The following is a 21,748-nucleotide window of genomic DNA, read 5'->3' on the forward strand; positions in this document are numbered from 1 at the left end:
ATTTTAATGCTTTATTGCTGTTGTTTCTCACCTTGAACCAAATTATGACAAATGGATCTTGTTAAAAGATTTTGTAAAAATTAAAAAGCCATTGTTTTTAATACATTTTTGTCCACTTGTGTAGACTCATTTGGAGCGGCACGTCAGTATAGTGACTGGCTGTTGCCTGACCGAATCCGGATTTGAATCCACCAGTAAGGTGTCATTCTTTTTATGTTCCCCCAATGTCTGTGTGGATTCTCTGCAGGTACTTTGGCTTCTCCCCACTGTCCAAAGACGTTCAGTTCTGCACCCCCTTGACCACTGAGAGGACAAGCAGTTGGGAGGATGCATTGATGGACACTGATTGGATTTTCTGTTCTCTGTGGAAAGCGCATTTAGGGGCCTTGGCACAAATTCTCTGAACTCCTTTAGTGACAACATTGAACATTGACTACCTGGCTAACAGCGTGCCAGAGTTGTTTTTTTAACAGTAAGCAAAGATATGTTTAAATTCTCTCTAAGCAGTAATGGAAATCATTAAAGCTAAAACTGGAGTTGTGTGGTGCCTTTTTTAAAACGCCCTTTAAAAACCTGCCAGAACAAATTGGCATGTGAACTACTTTTTCATTACCAAATACAAACCTTCCTGAAGACACAGTAATACAAAGCTAAATAGATAGATGAATGTATAAGTATATCAACGTGAGCCCTAAATAAAAAGCCATGTTATATGAAGCATGATGGCTGTGTTGTAAAGCGTATGTACTGTATCTGTAGACTACATGTGTCCTGATGTGACTAATTATCCACTTGTTCCAGGAAGACTCTCCAGCAGGTCTCTCTCTGTCCCTGGGTGTGGATGTGGGTGGAGCACTCCTCCCTTTTCATAAGCCTCCTCCTCGCCTCCATCAGCTCACTCTCACTCAGGATCTCTTATCAGCGCCATCGGGACTCTGTCAGTTCACCAGGATTATTGGTTCTTTCTTCCAGTTATGCTTCGGGTCTGTCTGCCCGTGTTTGTGCTGCTGCTGCTGCCTGCGGTGAGTCTTCATCCTGTTTCCTGACAGTGGATAGTGTTGTCTGGTAGTCTGTGGAGTTTCTGTGGGACACTTTGTCCTCAGTAGTGTGAAATGGTTCTCATGTAGTGGAGGGAAAAGTCACTGTAATCTACCTGTAAAGAGAGCTGTGAATGTTCTCTCCTATTTTGGCATCAGAAAACAAAACATTTTATATACACATATTATCTGTTAGTGGACTTAGAGCTTTACCTCACTTTATGAATATTAATGATTATTTAGTTTACCTGGTTTCCTGTAACAACTGGCTGAAAAACATTTTTTTTTTTTTGAAAAAGAAAAATAGATGAACAGCTGACAGAAATCAATATTGAACTAACAATCCGAGTAATGAGCCAATCAAATGTGTTCAGTGTTCAGTGCTCAGTGGTCAGTGGTCAGTGTTCAGTGCTCAGCGCGTTTCTGGATCATTATCCAAGTAAATCACGAAGACACCTCTTGGTCTGGATTTCTTATGCTCGTTCATGTCCAATAGATCTGTGCAAGGTAATAAGGCAAGAAATAATAAAAATTTAAAAATAGGGAGTTCACCTAAATGAACTCACCTAAACCACTACCGCTGGTTTTAGAAGTCACACATTTTGCTGAATGCAGATCACCTGAGTGCAGTGAGTGGTCTAGTAAGTTCGAGTTCTTTGTGAATCAAATCGTGGACGAAGCACGCAAGCAACTCTTTGAAAAGGTTATTTAAAAGCACAAGTTATGCATTGACACAAAAAAGTTTCCAAGTCATTGAATATATCCAAGTCAGAGTAATGACATGAGCTTAAACGTTGGATTTTGCTTCTACCTTTATTGTATCTAATATTGATCTATCTTACTGTCACTGTAAGTTGAAGATGTGTTCTAGTTGTTCCTATATAACATCAACGCCCAACAAGTGCTTGGACACGAGACAGAGTAGGCAGAGTAGACTAAACGAGTAGTTTGAGGCAGAAGTCTCATATCTCGTTGTGTCACTAGTGGATATAGAATAACACACACAACTGATCCATTCTCAAACCTGAGAAGGTCAGTAGGGGTCAGTACGCTGTTGCGGTGGCTGAGGAGGAAGTGTCACATCAGGTTTCATGGAGATGAGTAAATAACAAGCAAACAGTGAACCTCAGAAGAAAAAAGGACAACGACATTAATTGGATTTAAGAAGAAATATCTTCTTTAGAATGCTTTGTGACTGAAGCCCATTCAACCCCCGGATACAAAGAGAAAGCTACGCAAAAGTGGTTGGTGACTGGACTGGAAAAGGGTTGTTCACTGTCGATCCGCATGGAGCCTGACAGAGCTTAAGCCGTTTTGAATAGAAGGGAATGCCAAGGCTTAATGTTGTGACTGCAAGGGGGCAGCTACTAAATACTCATTTGATGGGGTTGAATCTTTCCTTCCACTCATTGCTGAATTAATGGAATAGTTATTGAAGCAGGTTTTCTGAAAATGAAGCCTGCAGACAAACAGTCATTAGTGTCGACTCAGTACCTTCTGTACCTCACATGCTTTCACACACGTGAGTCAGACTGAGTATCATCTTGTTTTATATAAAAGACAACTCCCTTCTTTTCTTCTCACCATACGTCTTAATCCTGACTTGCCCATGCACAGACAGATTAGCTTACACGTCTATATCCAAGGAGTGGCAGGGTGTGCCACTGTGTCCTCTGAACATAAGACAGCTGCACAGCACAAGACAGATGGATGCTCTTACGTACAGTTCCATGAAATGTTTTAAAGCATGTTGTGTTTTTGTTGTGCAGACAATATGTGAGCATTCAGTACTCACAGAACTGGAGTTACAAATGTTAGACCATTTGTCACTTTCACCCGTGTATGTAATTAATTGTTAAACAAACAGAGAAACAGCAGATGGCAGATAGCTCTTTGGTTATATCTATGGAGGCCCTGGCAAGCATGCTAAATCAATAAACAGAACCAATTAAATGGTTTAAATTATAACGAAACCCACGTCAGATGACCTTATCTTACTCCGAGTGTCCCCCAACATTTATCAGAATGCCTCAGTTGTGAAAAGGCTTGACTTAGTGAGAGTCCTGCACCCCAGGTCACTAAATGACCACATTTAGATTCTTTAACTTAGAAATTAAACCTCGAAGCCAGGAGTGATCAATCCTGATCCAAAGTTACTCAGTCCTGCTTGTTTTTTCAACTATCCCTGCACTACCTACTGCTCATTATCTCGATCAAGTCTGTCCGGTCAATTAAATCAGTAAAAGCAGGACTGTGGCTGGCTTGCTGTGTATGTTTAAAATGGTAATAGTCAACAGTTTTACTACACAGGAGCTCAGTTTTTATGCCTCTGAGTGTATTTGTTAAAATATATTTTCAGCAGTGCTACCAATTGTCCCGCCTAGCTTTCTGTCTCGCGCTTGCTGAACTTGCAACATTTGCTGACTGCTTCTTGAACTGCAGGTCAGTCCCAGCCTCCCTTAAACTGGCAGATCAAATTTCAGCGACTCAACTTTTTGAAACAGCAACAAAGGAAATCTGCAGCAGGATGTTAAATCGTTTTGAACAGTGCTTTAAAAAAAGACAATTTAACCTTCCCTCCTGTTTCCAGTTCGTTTTTTTTTTTTTTTTTGGTTATCTCATTCTAAACTGGTTCAGATTTTCAAAGTAAATCTAACATGAACAGGCAACTAGAGCAAAGGCTCTAAGGCTCCTTCTGCCTCCGAATAAGCCTCGGATGCGGTGGCCAGTCCACCATTCATCAAAGAGAGCTGTGACGACTCACCTAGAGAGCTATAGACAGCTATAGACAGCAGTGGCTGGACTCTGAATGGTTCAAGAGGAATTCAAAGGAAACTTTTAAAGTGACCCAGTGACAGTGGAGCACCTGAACTAATAACTATAGGGGGAGATTACTAATTCACTTGTATGACTTAGATATTGGAGAAATGTCTTATTTTAATAAATACATCATTTCCAATTTGTATTTAGTGTCTGCTCAGGTTGTCTCGGTTCCTGCCGTGTTTGTTCTTGTTACAATTCTTGCATCTTGTTTAGGAACTCTTTAGGAACTTTACATGTTTGGACTATGTTACTATGTCAGATAATTACCATTGTGAAGTAATTACATGTGTTGTAATGCAGCTCCAGGCTGTTGCTGTGGCGAGGGCCAACTCTGAAGACAGTCTAGTCAGAAAAAGAAGACATTGGATTCCCCCGCCCAAGCAGCTGGAGGAAAATGTCGACTACACTCAGGAACCTGTTGCCAAGGTGAGTCACTCATGTTTTCAAGTCGTTTTACATTATTTTATAAACCTCATAAAGAGATTCCAACCAGCACGGAATTGTAACAGAACTTATGCACGCAAGTACAAAATGTATTGACTAAAATAAGTGTAATATTATTATAGTCATATTAGTTTAGTGAATAATATTACTGTTATTCTTAGCTGCTCATCCTAATCCTAATTATCTAAATAGTCCCTAACCCTAACCCAACCCCTACTGTGACCCTAACCTAGATGTCAGTTTCAGCTCTACAAGTCTTAACCCTCAAACAGCCTTTTAAAGACACTTGAGGTGAGGACTGTCCTCTCTTTGTCAAAACACCCCTAATTCAGCTGTAAAACATTCAAATTGGTGGTCACTTCACTGACTAAACAGCAACAAGTTATGTGTGCTCTTCACACATGGATAAGCAATCAGCAATACATAAGCATGACCAGCCAGTGGAGGGGGCCACTGAACATTTTCTGCTTCATCGAGGAGGGACGGTCAGAAATGACAATACATTTAAATTTAGAGGTGGTCTTTGGTCATTTCAATTGATTTTAAATTTTTAGTACAAATGCTTTTGTCTTTTCTTTTTTCTAATATGAACTGTTTATTTGAACCACTGCATATTCTGTGATTCATTTCAGATACACTCAGATTTTGATGATGGCACAGGAAATATTTACTACTCCCTGGAAGGTGTTGGTGCAAACCAGGCTCCCTTCCGTGTCTTTACAGTCGACTCTAGAAGTGGACTAATTAGTGTGACCCAAATTCTCGACAGGGAGCAAATCGATATGTACAATGTGAGTAATATGGCTGCTTTTAGAATGCATTTCAGCCACTTTCTATATGTCTACAGTCTATAAAAATGTGTGAAAATGTAGTTTCATACTGTAGACAGATAATGATTTTCGTCTTGCACTGTTTTTAGCTGTCAGGTGTTGCTCGATACAATGATGGGAGCCTGGCAGAGCCTAATATCAACATGCGGTTCAAGATTTTAGATCAGAACGACAACCCTCCAGTGTTTGGAGTCATCAGTCCTGGAAAGGTGGATGAGCTCAGTCCTGTGGGTTAGTGCTCCTGCTTTGGTTTTAGCATCCTGAACATATCTGATTTGTAGTAAATGATTTGTAGTCTGTCTTATTTGTTTGGTCTTGTGGAGTTCTCTTGACAATTCATGTTTTAGATAGTGTCATTCACCTGTGCGTATCAAGATCTGACATTAGTGTTACCTGGTTTGTCATTGAACACTCCCAAATCTTGGTGCTACATCTAGTGTCATTACACACAGTGTTTCTTACATTTTCCAGCTAGTTAAAAAAACAAAACAAAAACAACATAGCATCTTTAAAATTGACCCTATCTTGGTTCAGCTGTGACCGTGATAGTTGTTATGTTGAAGGCATTTTAACACAGTCTGAGATTTATCACTTGACTCAGTAACTGGCCCTATAGCCATGACACACCAAGTTTTAGGTTAGCCATTGGTGAGAGTCTGTGAGCCTGGTTTTTATTTTGTGTTCTTGACTGTTGGCCCTGGTTAGGGTTAGGGTTACCACCACTGTCGCAGGTTCTTCAGCCAGTTCGGCATTTGAATCAATGGCAGACCCTACTACTATATATATCTATTCACCCTACCTACTGGTGAAAGAGACTGTTCTGATTGGCTGTTCCATCTGAGCAAATAATAGCAGTGCCATCTATTACTTCAGTATCAGGCATATTTGTGCTTTGTTTATATGTTTAATATCTGTGGTCCTGCACCTTTTTCTGTTTGTCTAGTCTAAGACTAGGTTGCCTCTAGTTCTTTGTTGTCAACTTGCTGTGCCTCTGTCCACACAGTCTTCACAGAGATTACCAGCAAGGCAGAAATCTTCCTCAAACATTGCCTCTTGTCCCCCCTCAAGCTATTCAGTAAAAAGTGATTCTGACAGTTTAGTTTCCAGTGGACCTTCAGATCATACATTTGTAATGTGAACTGCCTTATGTTGACTGGTTGTATTCATTTTTATTATCTGCTCACAGTGTTGAGGTTGTGCGATTTAACTGACTATTGGTGCCAACGCCTAATGAACATCTCCCGAAAACTAAATTTGGTTTTCTCAAACATTAACCCAAAACTTGACTGACATGTTACATGGGAGACCACTGAAAATGGAACTTAATGCTAGTTAGAAATATCTCAAAGAAAATATCACACAGTTTTTAGTGTGAAACATAATTTATAAAACAGTAACAATAACTTTTTCATTTTCTACAGGCACTTCAGTTATGAAAATCACTGCGACAGATGCTGACGAACAGGGAAATAAGAACTCTCAGATTTCCTACACCATCATAGATCAAAACCCACCTGATGACATGTTCTACATAGCCACCGATGGAACCGTCTATGTCAACAAGGATAACCTCGACAGAGAGGTACAGAATGATCCCTTTTGTCTATTATTTTAAGTCAAACGGGTGTTTGGTTTGTGTTAAGAAGTGGCAGGAAGTTCATTTGCATAGCACCAAATAGCAAGGCACTTTGCAGTGTAAGGTTTGAGACCCAACCTCCACCTGTTTTCTATACCTTGTTTCTTGGGTGCCACTCTGTGTACTAACACACACACACACACACACACACACACACACACACATATATTTCATATGTATATATATATATATATATATATATATATATATATATATATATATATATATATATATATATATATATATATATATTAGATAACCAATCACCTTATCAACTTATGACTGTTTATCAATTTCAGAAAACAGATCGGTATGTTCTGACGGTGAAAGGTCAAGACCTCAATGGTGCACCAGGAGGAAACAGTGCAACCACCACTGTTATCATTAATATTAATGACGTCAACGACAACCCTCCTACTCTAGAACAAGAGCAGGTAGTTTTCTTTTTCACAACCTTCAATATGAACATGTTGTATTACATATTGAGGATTTTTCCATGGGTTTGCTGTTTTGTTGTTAAATAAAGGCAATGCCTAAATCAACCTCAAGACTTTCATTGCATGTGTTCTACTTTCAGTTCTCTGGAAAAATTGAGGAGAACACACAGGGTGTGGAGGTGATGAGGCTCAAAGCAAATGACTTGGATCAGCAAGGCACTGACAACTGGGAAGCCGTGTTTGATATTGTCAAAGGCAACGAGGCCGGGTACTTCAGCATTAAAACAGACCCTAAAACCAACGAGGGCATTCTAATGCTCGATAAGGTACTGCAGCATTTATTCAGAGGAAATGCCAATTTTGGGGGATAATTGTGATCATGGTGTGATAATGTTCCACATACAAAGTACTGAAGAAATAAGGTTGGTGAACTTGTTCATCAGGATGGGAGCAGGTACAGCCATGATTAACAATGTTTACAGACAGATTTGCTTTTAGAGGTTTTAGGGCTGCACTTAGAGGTGTGTTTTGGACTGGACAAAGGGCCAGACAAGGGTAGATTTGACTATATATATCTATTGGTAATATAATTGAGATGAATTGGAATTTCAAATCAGGGTACAACCCAGCTGTTGTCATCTAAGAGAACGGGAAACCCATATTTACCTGAAAAGCTGAGGAGATTCCATGCTTCTCAGACTCATGTTACCAGTTAGCCTTCACTAATCACCTTTACCAGATCCTGGTAATGCCCATATATCTAGCCACCATGGCCTCAAGTCTGACATCTATGTGCCAGACGAGGTCAAGCTACCATTGCATTCAGGTTTTTGGGATCGCTTTTAGGCTTGATTAGAAAGTGTGATAAATGAGGGAATTATAGTAACACAGACCCCTTCACAACTAATAGCCAATTGCAGCTGTTACAGTAATATTTGTTCTTTTTGTTTGTGTGTGTGCTACTTCACAGGCTGTGGATTATGAAGATGTGAAAAACCTTGAGCTAGGCATAGCAGTAAGAAACAAGGCACCACTAACTGGACCATATGCAATAAATACTGGAACCATAGGTTTCAATGGAGGATTTGGAGGAGGAGGAGGAGGAGGAGGAGGAGGTGGTGGAGGAGGAGGAGGAGGAGGAGGAGGAGGATCAGGTGGAGGAGGATCAGGTGGAGGAGGATCAGGAACAGCAACAGGGGGAGCAAGTGCTGCTACTAGTGGAGGATCATCATTGCAAAGTGGGACCCCGATTAAAACCTATCCAGTCAAAATTGATGTGATAAACCAGCCCGAAGGCCCGCGCTTTGCCCCCAAAGTCAAAGCTGTTCCCATTTCAGAAGGAGGCCACTCCTTTAATGTTAATGATGTCATCTGTCGCTACCCTGCTATAGACGGGGACACAGGGAAACCAGCTGAGAATGTCAAGTCAGTGCAAACAGAAACTTCATACAATCCTCAATAGTTTACAGTATTAGCTTCTTTTTTCAAACGAAACTGACACTTTTTTTCTACAGGTATGCCAAAGGCTTAGACCCAGACAACTGGCTGATCATCGATCCAGTGACAGCTGAGGTCCGCCTGAACAAGAAGCCTGACAGAGAATCAAAATTCCTGGTCAATGGAACATACACTGCTCAAGTACTCTGCATCACAGACGGTACTCTCTTCTACTATATACTCACAGGCCACTTCTTTATGTACACCTGTACTATCTAATGAAGTCAACTGATAATAATCCTAAGTATAAAGGAATTCTTCTGCCTTTTCCATTTAAATTGAGGGACTATAAATCCCTGTGGCAAAGGTTAAAATTTTCTTTGAAGAGGGTACTTTGAATAAGTAAGTCTTTCACTAAAAGTTAGAGCTTCAAGGTAAGTTTTAGTCTGCATTTAAAAACCTTTCCTGGAGTCAGACCATTTGATGTCAACAGGGACGTCACTAAAGCTAAAACTCATCATTAGTAAAGTTGTTAGGGGTGAATGAACACACATTGTCCAAGAAGTAAAATTCACACAAATCTGATGAGAGAATTTACAGTTGTCTAGTCCTTTTGTTTACTAGCTGGGAGAATATAAGGTGCTTGTCTCTTCAACTTTTCTATGAAGGTTGAAGAACTAAACAAAAACTGTTTTTCGTCTCTCTGTTCTGATGCAGATATGCCTGCTAAAACAGCCACGGGCACCATAGCCATCCAGGTGGAAGACTTTAATGACCACTGCCCCACTCTGACCAGTAACTTCCAGACAATGTGTATTCCGAATGATGCTGTTATTGTGAACGCTAAAGATGAGGACGCATACCCCAATGGACCTCCTTTTAACTTTGCCATTGTCCCAGAGGGAACTCAGGGAAAATGGCAGGTGGAGCATCTCAATGGTGAGGAGGACACTGCTATTCTCAGTTGTACTGATGGGTACAGCTTTAAAGTATGTCAGCTCATGTTAGTACAGCAGTTGGGAACCAGGCTAGGGAATGGTGTCTTCAGCCGTTTGATCATTAAATGGCCTGACACCTTCTCGTGAAACCATTGATTTAATAAAATTGTGTCTTTCATTATATACATAACATTTCTTATGTTATGTATATGTTATTATATATACGTTTGTCTTGATGCTGGCAGATACTGCAGCGATCTTGAGGGCCCAGGAGGCTCTGTGGCCTGGATACTATGAGGTGGAATTTATAGTGACGGATGAGCAGGGCCTAGCCTGTCCTGAACCACAGAAAGCGAAGGTTCAAGTCTGTACATGTGAGAGTGGAGTGGTGTGTGAAAAACGAGACGCCAATGGTCAGCCTGCGAAAACATCAGCGTTAGGACCTGCAGGCATTGGGCTGCTAATGTTGGGTCTTCTGCTGTTACTACGTGAGTATCATATGAAACTCAATCTATTGAAAGCTGGTGTGATTAATTACTTACCACCTAAGATAAGGGCAGATCAAATCATTCAAAACAAGAACAAGACTTGTTCCACTAAGAATTTCAGACATTGTTCTTAGTGAAGGTTGAGACTAGTACTGGTAAAATGTAATATATAATAATAATAATAATTAAACCTTTTTTTTTTATATATCTTATTTTTAAATCTTTTGCAAAGTTCCAGTTACCAGATCAGCATATTTATGAATACTTAACAAGTTCAATCAAAATCAAAAACATTAAATAGTAGCTGTCCTAAGGTTACGATTTTTTGATTTTGTGCTAAAATTGTAAACTGAAATAACACTTTTTTTTGGACGACCTCAGGCCACCATACAAGTTGGACTAAAACGTAGTTGTTGCTGTTTTTACAGTCATTCCTTTGCTGCTGCTCTTCTGCCTATGTGGAAATGGGGCAATTGTGCCAGGAAGCTTCGCCGAGATGCCTTTTGACACTAAATCACACCTCATTAACTACCGCACCGAGGGCCAGGGAGAGAACACGGTAATAACAACATTTTACCTTTCAAATGTATTAGCTTGTTGCTGAGGTGACGTTTGATTGACACACTGAACTGTTCAGTCTGTTCAATGTTTGTATTCTTGGCCTATTACAGGAGGTTCCACTACTGAACATGCCAACACAAACAGACGGAGATATGAATGGTGGAGGAATGGGCATTTTTACCAAATCAGTGGGACCCACGGCTACTTCGGATTTTAGAAAATCTGTGTCCTCCATGAACAAAGCAACCATTCCAGTGTTTGAAAGTGACCATGGAGAAGGAAAATGGGGAGCAACAAACCAGAGAAATAGTGGCTTCCACAGTGACTTTCAATACATGGAATCAGGAGGAAGTGGAGGATTTTATGATGGCATGGCCCTTCCAGAAAATGTCTTGAGACAGTACTATACTGAGGTGAAAAATCTTTGGAATACAACCCTATATTTCTACATTCCAAACTAGTGTTTTGTAATCCCCCACATAACAATGATGTTGGAAACTGAATCAATCTTTATATACATTGCCAATGTAATTTTCCTTAGCAGCTGAAAAAGAATGACCTCAGTTGAAATAAAGGTTAGAACTAAAGAACCTTTTTTAAAGAATAGTGAAGGCTGAACACAAGTTTGAATAACTGTGTGGAACATGTTGTACCACTTTAATTTTCATTTAATAGAGGAACATTAGAAAAAGTCAGTCAACATAAAAGTAGCCTTGGTAATAATTTCTTTCTTCCAACAGAAGGCGGCCAGTGGAAACGAGAACCTTGGAACAAAGGATGGTCTTTTGGTTTATGACTACGAGGGCCAGGGCTCTGAGGCCGGCTCAGTTGGCTGCTGCAGCCTCCTGGAGTCTGACAATGACCTGCAGTTCCTCGATGACCTAGGACCAAAGTTCAAGACCCTTGCAGAGGTGTGCGGAGGCAAGACCATCCCAGTTGAAGTCAAACAAGTGTCCAATCCAATGCCCAGTACCTCTGTCAACACCCAGACGTCGGTCACAAGTTTGGTCCCACAGCTGCCCTCTCCACCCAAACTACAGCCAACTGTGCCCAGAACAGAGCAGACCGTGGTCAGGGAGACATCTGAGCGTTCACAGGTGGTGAAGGAAAGCACCGGCACAGTGAAAGGAGGGATCACAGTCAAGCAAGGAGTGGCAAATCAAGGCCAGGTGCTCTTGCTTCAGCAGCAGCAGCCGGTCTACTACACCACCACCCCTGTGCTGCAGCCGATGCACTATGTAGTCCAGCCACAGGTTCAGAACACAGTGCTACTGGCCGAGGCACCGACCACCAATCTGCAGAACATGGTATTGGTTAACGGCACCCAGGCTGGACCTACCCAAGGCGTGGTTGTTCAGGGGCAGACACTTGTGTCCAGTGGACAAGCTCAGGGCCCCAGCATGGTACTGGTGGAGAGGAGTGGAGTCCAGGGGGGCAATTCCAACCTGATCCAAGCTGGAAACCTTTTTGGGTCCCAGACCATGCTGGTCATGGATGGCAAAGTGCCTGCAGGGTCAAAGAAAAAGCTGAAAGAGAGCCAAGCGGGCCTCTTGCAGGGAGCTACGTTACAGTCAGGAGCACTTTCAGGATCTCAGATCTTTGTGGTGGGAGGTCCAACAAGCAGTACAGGGCAGCTGATTCAGGAAGCGGGAGGTCTGTCCCAGATGCGTGACATCTCTGGCTCCCAAAAGGTCCTTTACAATATGGGAAGCACCCTCACCGGCTCTCAGAGTAATCTGGTTCGTTCCTCTACCACCACAATGGGCACAGCCCCTACCGACTACAAGGTGGTGGTGGAGGAGACCAGAGAAGTTCACTAAACTGTGGCATCTGAGAAAAGACTCTTTGATGCAATTCAACCTACTGAATGGGCAATCTCCGGAATGCATGTGCTTGTCAGTTTATTGGTGGAGGGTGTGCTGCAGCAGTCTGACCAGGAATGATGTTGTCATATTATAGGCCCAAAACTCCTGATCCTCTACTCATCAGGTCAACGTTTGAATTTTTATAAGCCCTACTTACCCTGATATCCCTATCAGCCTAAGTAGTAGTACATAGGTAATGTTAAGTTGGCATGCTAACAAGCTACATAGCTCTCTTATATATTATGACATGCATTATTACATTCAAGTTCACAGAAATAACTCGCTGATAAGCTCCACTTTGTGACAACGTTCATACATCATAGGCATATGCCGGGACTAATGGTGAACGAGAAAGAGCCTGAGCAGGTCAACCCCTCAACGTTTTGTTGTTTGTGTATTCGTTGTGTTGTTTTTGTATGTGTTTGTTTATGAATATAAATGGTGGCTGGTTTTTAAGATTGTGTCAGCAGATTATATCTCTTTACATTTGTCTCAGGGACATTTGATGAAAAACATTTATCTCATGGTTGCTTCCTTTAATAAGATCAAAGAAAAAATGAAAACAAGCATTTCGTTTGTCCACGTAACGACAGATATACATAAAAAAAATTGCCCCTTTGTGGTTACAAGTCAGAATGTAAATAGGTCTTTTCTATGAGAACAGTATATTCAGAAGATCCTAATAAGGAATGGTAGCTGCCTACTGTTGTGCTCTTTTGTAATTGTGTACATAAATATGTGTGTATGTGTAAATACTGTATGTATGAGTGCAGAAACATTGAAAGCCTGCACCCCTCACATGGGGGTGCCAGTGAGTGTTCATTTCTTTCGGGTTGTGTGATCAGACAGACGTTGTTCATGTGGACCACCTTGTGTTGTGGCTTCTCCTGTCTTGACTGGTGTTTGCTGGTTGTTCCATAGACTGCTTTTGCCTCCAGAATGGTACGGTCCATTAGCTTTGGTTATAGCTTTCATTTCTGTCATTGACTTTGGCACATTAAATAAATTGGTCTTTTACGGTGTCTGCTGTTTGTGTGGTGGAGGTGTATTTTGTATCTTTATATTTAAACACATCACTTTTTACACACACACTTGACATCACAATGTGATCACAGTTCATCTTAGAAGGTGTTCAGGATTCCAGGTAACTTATTGCCTTGTTAGGTTTCAGCTAGTGTTCAAACAGGTCACACACACAGCACTGACATATAAATACCCACACTTTGCGAATACTGCATACATTTGTGGGGGGTTTATATTTAGGCTTAAATCTTTTATTCTACTTTTTTAAGTAGTTTCTTGAATAAATAACACCTGAATAAAACAACAACAACAATTAATCAATTGAATTTCTATCAAGATGTAGGCACTTTATCTCATCTGATATAAATATCAGAACACTGACTATTAAATCTTTACTGATAAATGACCGGGTTCTTCAACATACACTGTTCAAGCATTTCTTACCATTAAATGTTCCTCACCAGTGTCTGTGTAGCCTGTGTTAAACTAAACACAGTAGTATTGTAACTTCCACTATTAAGGTTGTCTTTCAAGTGTTTCAAGGCCGTTGTATTAAAATCATTTACATCAACATTACATTCTGCTGTTGAGGGTAAAAACTTTTCAACACTGTGGTGCTCTACACACTACAGACTCTCTATTATTATTAGATAAGATGAGATAGACTTTATTCATCCCACGATAGGGAAATTCTTTTGTCTACAGCAGCAAGGTGACAAATAGGACAACCGAATGGAAGAACAGTATAGAGTGGACAGCATCAATATTAACTACACAAGAAAAAATAAAATAAATTACAAGACAATTCAATTAATTAATTAATTATACACCAAACAACGATAACATAACCAGTTAACTCCAGTATAAAAACAAATGACATAAACAACAACAGCAACAACAAATAACACAGTGTGTCACTGTAGTACTGTGCTGTATAGTCTGATGGCTGTGGTGAGGAATGACCTGCGGTAGCGCTCCTTCTTGCACTGTGGGTATAACAGTCTCGTGCTGAAGGAGCTGGTCAGAGTGTGCAGCCCAGGACAGAGCTGGCTTTCTTAACCAGTTTGTTAAGTCTCTTCCTGTCTCTGCCTGTACTTCCCCCTGCCCAGCACACGACTCCATAAAGGAATACTGAGGCCACCACAGTGTCATAAAAAGTCCTTAGCAGCTGTCTGCACACACCAAAAGACCTCAGTGTCCTCAGCAGGTGAAGGAGACTATGACCCTTCTTGTACAGAGCGTCCATGTTGCTAGACCAGTCCAGTTTGTTAAGGTGAACACCCAGGTATTTAAATGTGTCTCAATGTTTGAGCCCTGGATGTTCACCGGTGAGTGTGGTGGAGGGGACCTCCTCAAGTCAAGAACCAGCTCCTTTGTCTTGCTGGTGTTTAGGATCAGGTGGTTATTTTCACACCAGCCCACAAAGTCAGAGATGACCCCCCTGTACTCCTGCTCATCCCCCCCGGATACACAGCCAACAATGGCACTGTCATCTGAGAACTTCTGTAGGTGACAGTGGTGGGAGTTGTATTTAAAGTCCGATGTGTACAGTGTGAACAGAAAGGGGGTAGTTGACGGTCCAAGCAGCCTGATGTTGGTCCACGCCTGCCACATCCAGACCTCTTTGTTCATTGCGATTACCTTTCAGGCATCATTGACTCTCTTCTCTCACTATCAGAACCAGAAGGTGAAGTTGGTCTAAACCGAAGAAACTCGTGCCCTTAAAAGAGGTCAGCAGGAGATGGTAAAAATGTAACCAGCATGAGCTCTAGTTCCAGGGGCACGAACCTGTTGAGTATTATAAAAAGAAACCCATTTTCACCTTTCCTTTTTTATGACATAGAGTCATGGCTTATCTGACCTTTATACACTGATCAACAAAAAACTAAGACTCTTCTTGACATGAAGACATGGACATATGGACACTGCAGTCTGCATCGGGGTCGTGACTGTAAAACAGTTTTAAAGTGCAGCCAAAGAGTCAGTTCATTACACCACCGTTCATTCATATAGCATCAGAACACAAGCATTAGCTTAAGAAACTTTGCTAAGTGAAGTTCAGATCTTACAGGATTATATGGAAAACTCAACAAATGGCTCTTCAGCAGCACTTTGTCACAGAAAAACCTCTATAGTGGAATAGAAGTGATGTAAAGGAGGAGAGAGGAGGACTTTTTTTTTTTTTGCATCACTTTTAAACAGGATGCTCCTAATTTAGCAATATTCTGCAAATTCCTGGGCTTTGAATCGGCCCTGTATGTTAGGCCGCCTTGTCTTGCTTAAAAACAGGCAAAAAGCTCAATTCTTGTGCAGTTTTATTTCCATCTGATGATCTGTTTAAATCTCCAGCATAAGTTTCTTGCTCAATAAACATTTGGAGTTTTTTCAAAGTGTTCTTAACGATATAACTTATTTTAGAACAGTACTCATGCAATGTGTCAGAATTGAGGCATTTAGCCAAGCTGTATGTAAATGTCTCATATTTATAGATTAGACAAAGCTATTTCAAAACCTTCCTGATTTTTCTCTATGACTGCTGAGCTCAGCTTTGAGATTTAACAGTAAGGTGACAGATTAAAAGATGGCTCAGGTGATACATTTACATTTTTAGTTACTCTGTGGATGTTGTGTGTATTTTTATGCGAAGAGATAACTGAAAGGAAACAAAACAAAACAATACAAAACATGATTTATTACATTCCAAAATACAAAATGTTAATGTTATACACATCTGTTGGTAAGTAGTTTAATGAACAAGACACATCTGAATGGTGTCCAATCTATTCAAGTGCTCATCCAAAAGGCACCTGAACAACCCTGTTTGAGTGAAGCACTGGTCCCGCTGGAAGAAGAGGACACTACTCTCCTCAGGAAGGAGCTGCTGCTTTGTTGACTTTTAGTTGCTCTGGGAGGCCTGCTGCATGATGACTGAACACAGGCTCAACATCTGCAGGTACTCGTCAGCCCCATCTGACAGGCACTTATCTACCACCTGAGTGAGGAGACACAGTGAGAAAGAAGTGAGCCAACGGCCACTAGAGGGCGCTTTGTGTGACATTCAGCATACACCCAATTCTCTGAGCACATGTGGAGGAATATATACAGTTAGTTAGCCTGCCATAGGCAAACAGCTGACGAAACAACAATAGTTGAAAACACTGAATGCTCGGGGGGGTGGGGGGGCATGAATTGTGAGCTCCTTAGCTGACAGTTTGTGGGCTCATAGCATTCAAACGTTAATTTCATGTCAGTGCATCTTCTCCTGAAGAATGATAATGGTTAAGTGTAGTATTCTCCGTTTTTAAAAAGACAAATTAAAAAGACAGAAGACAAGACACCACTGTATCAGATTACTTACAGCCATCTTCTCAGTGATGACTGACTTCTGCTTATCGTTGAGGTCTCCCTCTATGATGGACTCATGGAGCTGGCTCAGGATCTGTGTGGCTGCATAGCCCTCATCAACCATGTCCTGATAGAGGAAACACTTGTTATTTGAGATGACACATGATGAGATGCTACATTTGATGCTGTACAGAGAGTGGGGCAAAGTCAGCTCATCACTCTTTCTGAACATCAACATCAGAGATACCCGGAGCAGAAGAATCCTTTCAACGGTTCATGTATTCTGCACTGCCTGCTTCTTGGAAAACATTCTCCCTCTTCTTATTGACTCGGAGAGACCCACAGGATGTTGAACATGTACTGATGAATGGAACACACGTTGTTCTCCTGTTTAACAATGTTTGATTTCACCGGTATTATTCTACACTTCTACAAGTTAATTCAGTTGAGAGGAGGCAGGTTTTCAAACAGTGTTAGGCTGCCATCTAGTGGACTGAAGCATCACCTGACTGCATATACTTTGACTGAATTAATGTATTTGTTCGGTTAAACAACATCTCAGCACAAATAAACAAATGTTACCACCACAACTACATAACTACCCTTCTTCCAGCACTAGCATCAGCAAATGTTGCCTGAATTTAATTCTGGTTGTTGCCTTGTATGTTACACTTACACCGCCCATCATGCCTGCAACACTAACTAGTTCACTCAATTCTTCCCTTCCTTTTCATTTACTGTACCTCTCTCTGTCTCTAATACTGTAGCCATGTACCAAACTCTGCTGCAATGGCTGAATGGTACCGGAAATTAATAAAAAACTGTAATTACTGTTAAGTCGTGTTGCAAATATCCCACTTTCACTCAGGTGTAAGGTGTTTAACACAACTCTAAACGAAAAACTAAGGTAAGAGACTGGAACACATGCTCTAGAAAATCGGACACCAAGTTCCAGCTTTGGCCGTCTACTTTTGTCCTTTACGGCCAAAGCCAATATAAATGTAAGCCCTTATAAATATTCACCACATATACCTTTTCTCTCTGTTATTGGATTTCTGACAGAGTGGGTGCAGAAAACATTCAGGTGGCAGCTTTCTGTTTTGCTCACCATCGCTCAAAAAAGTCCAACAGCAGTTTAGTTCATCCGTCACTAACTCAACCATAACTGAGGCCAAATTTAAACTTGCTCTTGTCAGATGCATGTGTATGTGTTTGCAAAAGGTGTTTCCAACACTTTTATGATCTCACTGTTAAAAATCTGTGCTTTTTACATGAATAGACATCATGATATGATCTTTAAGCCATGTCGTCCACCCCTACAAAACAAAGTTCTGCAGAATAAAGAAACAAATACTTACCCTGACTGCAACCTCTAGTTTCTCAAATGTGCCTTTAAAGCAAAGCTGTAGCAGGTTGTCAATCATCTTGGGAGGGACAATCTGTAAGGCAGCACAACAAAATGAAATGTCTGCAATAGAGCAAGAAACGTATTAGTTTCACGACACCTATATGATACAGTGAAGTACGCCTCACCCCGGCTATTTCTACAACAGCACGCTCTGTGATCTCTTTGTTGACGTGGAGGCGTGTGGCACTCTGAAGGAAGGTGATGGCTTTCCGCAGGTCTCCCTCAGACACCCTCACCAGCGCTGCTATACTCTAGATGAACAGAAACGGTCATTACTACATGAACTGCAGCTGCAGTTCTTTGACTGACATAAAAACCCTTCTCCACATCACACCAATGTTTTTGCTGATCTATTTTTTTTACCTCCTTGGTGTATTTGAGGTTCTCCTTGTCACATATGTCCAGCAGCCGCTCTTCTTGGATCTGACTGGCCAGGGGTTTGAAGCGAAACTTGGAACATCTGGAGGTCAGAGGCTCAATAATCCTAAAGAACACACAGCAGGGGGTGGATCAGTCGCACAGAAAGTATATTTGTGTGGTATTGATTGTGATCACTCAGCTGACCTGCTGATGTAGTTGCAGATGAGACAGAATCTGGTGGTCCGAGACTCCTTCTCCATTGTCCGTCTGAGAGCAGCTTGTGCTGGTGCTGTCATGGAGTCTGCCTCATCCAGGATGATGATCTTAAATGGAGGACATGGCTTTCCACTGCAAATACAGCAAAGCACACATAAAATAAAGATTTAAACTTCAGATTCTTCTGCCTCGACATCCAATTGCATTTCCATGTAGTCATTTGGCAGACACGTTTATCCAAAGAGACTTACAAGAGCAGTACGAATCAAGCAAAAATCAAGTCAAAATGGAAACCATCTGACTCACTCTGTGCGAGTCCCAGCCACAGTGAGCTGAGCAAAGTTCTTGACCTTCTCTCTGATAACTTGGATGCCTCGTTCATCTGAGGCATTGAGCTCCAACACCCTCTGTCTGAACAGCCCTGGGCTGAAGAAAAGAGAACAGAGGAGGACAGGATGCTCATGAGAGCCAAATTCATTAACAGGAAACAGAAGAAATATAACCGACAGAAATTTGTGGAAAAGTAAAAAACTGAAATTTTAGCATCATACCCGTAAAGTTCTCTGGCAGCAGCCAAGATGGTGGAGGTCTTTCCTGTTCCAGGAGGACCATAGAAAAGCAAATTGGGAAGCTGCAATTAAAACAGAAACTAAAGTGAAACTGTGCCTTCCTTTGTCAGACACTAAATTTGTACTGGGCATTGGAAGGTGGGCTGATTGGAAGGTGGGCTGTAAAGAAATGACGAATGTAAAAGCAAACAAGGGCCTGACACTTACATCAGCTCCTTGCAGAGACTTTTTCAGCACTGCTACCACCTCCTCTTGAAAAGCCACCTCATCAACACACTTTGGCCTGCTGGAGGTTGAAAAAAAAAACAAACAAACACATTTATATTGTTTATGATTCATTATAAACACAGACAAGGTACATTCATTTATTTAATGCAATCTAATAACAGCTCTTCCATAGCATCAGTCTTTCTGCATTATATGTATTTTTTGGTGACATTACCTAAAAAGTGTACATTTATTTAGATGTTTGTTACTGAGGCTGAGGTATTTCTATTTGTTTCCTCATTTAACAGATTGTTCTCCACTGTTGGGAGACAAAATGTCCATTTTCCTAACTGCTTGCCCTCTTAAGGTGTGTGCGTGAGTACTGGAGCCAATTCCAGCTGTCGTTAGGTAAAAGGCGAGGTACACCCTGGAAAGGTTGCCAGTCTATCACAGGGCTGATTTTAAAGACAGACTATACACAGAATATAATGCCTCTCACCTTTTTTCTCACTATGAATTATTATATAATCTGATTATTAATTCAATTGACATAAATCTGAAATTGTACAATGCTTCGTTAGTTTCCTGCATTTTGCATGAAGTAAAATATGCAATAGAAAATCCTTCTGTATCCAGTGCATGTGATTATAGTAGGAATGACATAATGGAGTACAGTAGACTCTCGTGGTCAACACTTACTATTTTTCTACCCAAGGGATAGCCTTCGCTTTCTTCTCTGTACTGGGTCCTGCGCTGGCCTTGTCCTTTTGAGGCCTGATAGACTGAACAGTCGCTCCCTTCAAAAAGGCCTGCATCACTCCTGACTGTGGTAAAAACAGAAACACAGTGGGGAATAACACACACATTCAGAAACACACATACACACCCGCATATAAATATATGTGTGGGTGTGTGTATGTATGTGTGTGTGTGTAAAACATAGCTTCAGTACCTGCAGAGAATATTTTATGTGTATAATATCTACTGGTTTAATAAGAATGATAAACTTTGCACCTGTACCACCAGGTATGTGTGCTGTGCACTGTAGATGTAGACTATAATGGCTATAACACAAATTTGCCAGCAGCCTGTGCTCCATTTAAAAAACTGGATAATTTAAACAAGAGCCTAAGAATAGTTTGACACTTTAAGAAACTCAACATGAAATTGTTAGCTCGAGAGTGACAACGTGTTTTACTTAGTTAACACTTGACACTTAATACCTAGCTCAATATTCACATACAGTTTGTAATGTTTTAGCATTACAATGATGATGAAACAGTAATCAGGTAAATTAGTTAAGTGACTATAATAATACTAATACACACATACTAATACTTAATAATCCACTCCTCACAGTAACGTTATAGCTCTGCATAACATTAATACAGTGTTTTGGGTTTACATTTTATCAGCTGTTTATCAGCAAGTCACACATAGAAATATTAATGTTAAGTTTCTTAATTAGATATAAAACTAATTACAGCGACAGCCTCGTATGTTGCTAGCCAACAGTTAGCTAGCGCAGTTAGCCAGTGATGGCCTGTTTACCATCGGGTAACGCTAGCTAACAGCTGTTGACTCTGCACAAAGACTCGTGGTCCTTACCTTGTGTTTGAGCCGCTGTTAAGAAAAACTCTGGCCTAAGTATCCTCCAGTTGGAACCAGCCCGTAGTAAAGGCTAACGTTGCTTCAGCGTGGGTTAACCGTCTGTCTAAGGTTTTTCATATGTTCACTTCAGCAGCAGCGTCTTGGTGTTCCCGCTCTGGCGGCGAAGACAACATCCGGTGACGACATCTGGTGGCTTCCAATCAAATGCTGCGGATACAGGAAGTGCTTCTGCCCCTCCTCTTATTTGTCCTCTCCTCTCCTCTCCTGCATCCCTCTTCTCATCTCTTCTCCTCTGTCCACTGTTTCTCACCCTCCGATCTCGCACCACTCTGCTGTGCTAATGCATAATATTTCTTTTAATATTCAAAACTGCTGGATTGTATAAAGCAGCATTTTGCCACTTGTTTATTTGGCTAGAATTCACAAAAACAATGCTGCTTTAACAATGCTCTATTGTAGCACTAATGGATGAGTGTAGATGCTACAAACAGTAGCCATTGGCGTGGATTGAAG

The 21,748-nt window shown here is 41.1% G+C and overlaps 2 protein-coding genes across 2 annotated transcripts; one reads left to right on the top strand and one right to left on the bottom strand.

The window, feature by feature from the left end:
* The first annotated feature begins 913 nt into the window (after window positions 1–913).
* On the top strand, window positions 914–13,518 carry LOC113151603 (desmoglein-2-like). Its single transcript, XM_026344519.1, has 14 exons — window positions 914–1,022; window positions 4,161–4,286; window positions 4,937–5,095; window positions 5,224–5,365; window positions 6,556–6,716; window positions 7,070–7,204; window positions 7,348–7,533; window positions 8,178–8,632; window positions 8,722–8,864; window positions 9,362–9,583; window positions 9,828–10,070; window positions 10,499–10,629; window positions 10,742–11,044; window positions 11,372–13,518. Exons 1-14 carry the CDS (start codon window positions 975–977, stop codon window positions 12,449–12,451), a joined length of 3,534 nt encoding a protein of 1,177 aa, XP_026200304.1. The 5' UTR covers window positions 914–974; the 3' UTR covers window positions 12,452–13,518.
* A 2,706-nt stretch (window positions 13,519–16,224) lies between these two features.
* Window positions 16,225–21,413, bottom strand: rfc4 (replication factor C (activator 1) 4). Its single transcript, XM_026344531.1, has 11 exons — window positions 21,233–21,413; window positions 20,324–20,448; window positions 19,625–19,703; window positions 19,400–19,479; window positions 19,155–19,274; window positions 18,837–18,980; window positions 18,636–18,756; window positions 18,398–18,523; window positions 18,223–18,303; window positions 16,878–16,991; window positions 16,225–16,511 (listed from the first exon to the last, which is right to left on the bottom strand). Exons 2-11 carry the CDS (start codon window positions 20,437–20,439, stop codon window positions 16,416–16,418), a joined length of 1,077 nt encoding a protein of 358 aa, XP_026200316.1. The 5' UTR covers window positions 20,440–20,448; window positions 21,233–21,413; the 3' UTR covers window positions 16,225–16,415.
* Between the last annotated feature and the right edge of the window lie 335 nt (window positions 21,414–21,748).

This window comes from Anabas testudineus, chromosome 4 (genome assembly GCF_900324465.2).
Source record: "Anabas testudineus chromosome 4, fAnaTes1.2, whole genome shotgun sequence".
Taxonomy (NCBI): Eukaryota; Metazoa; Chordata; class Actinopteri; order Anabantiformes; family Anabantidae; genus Anabas; species Anabas testudineus.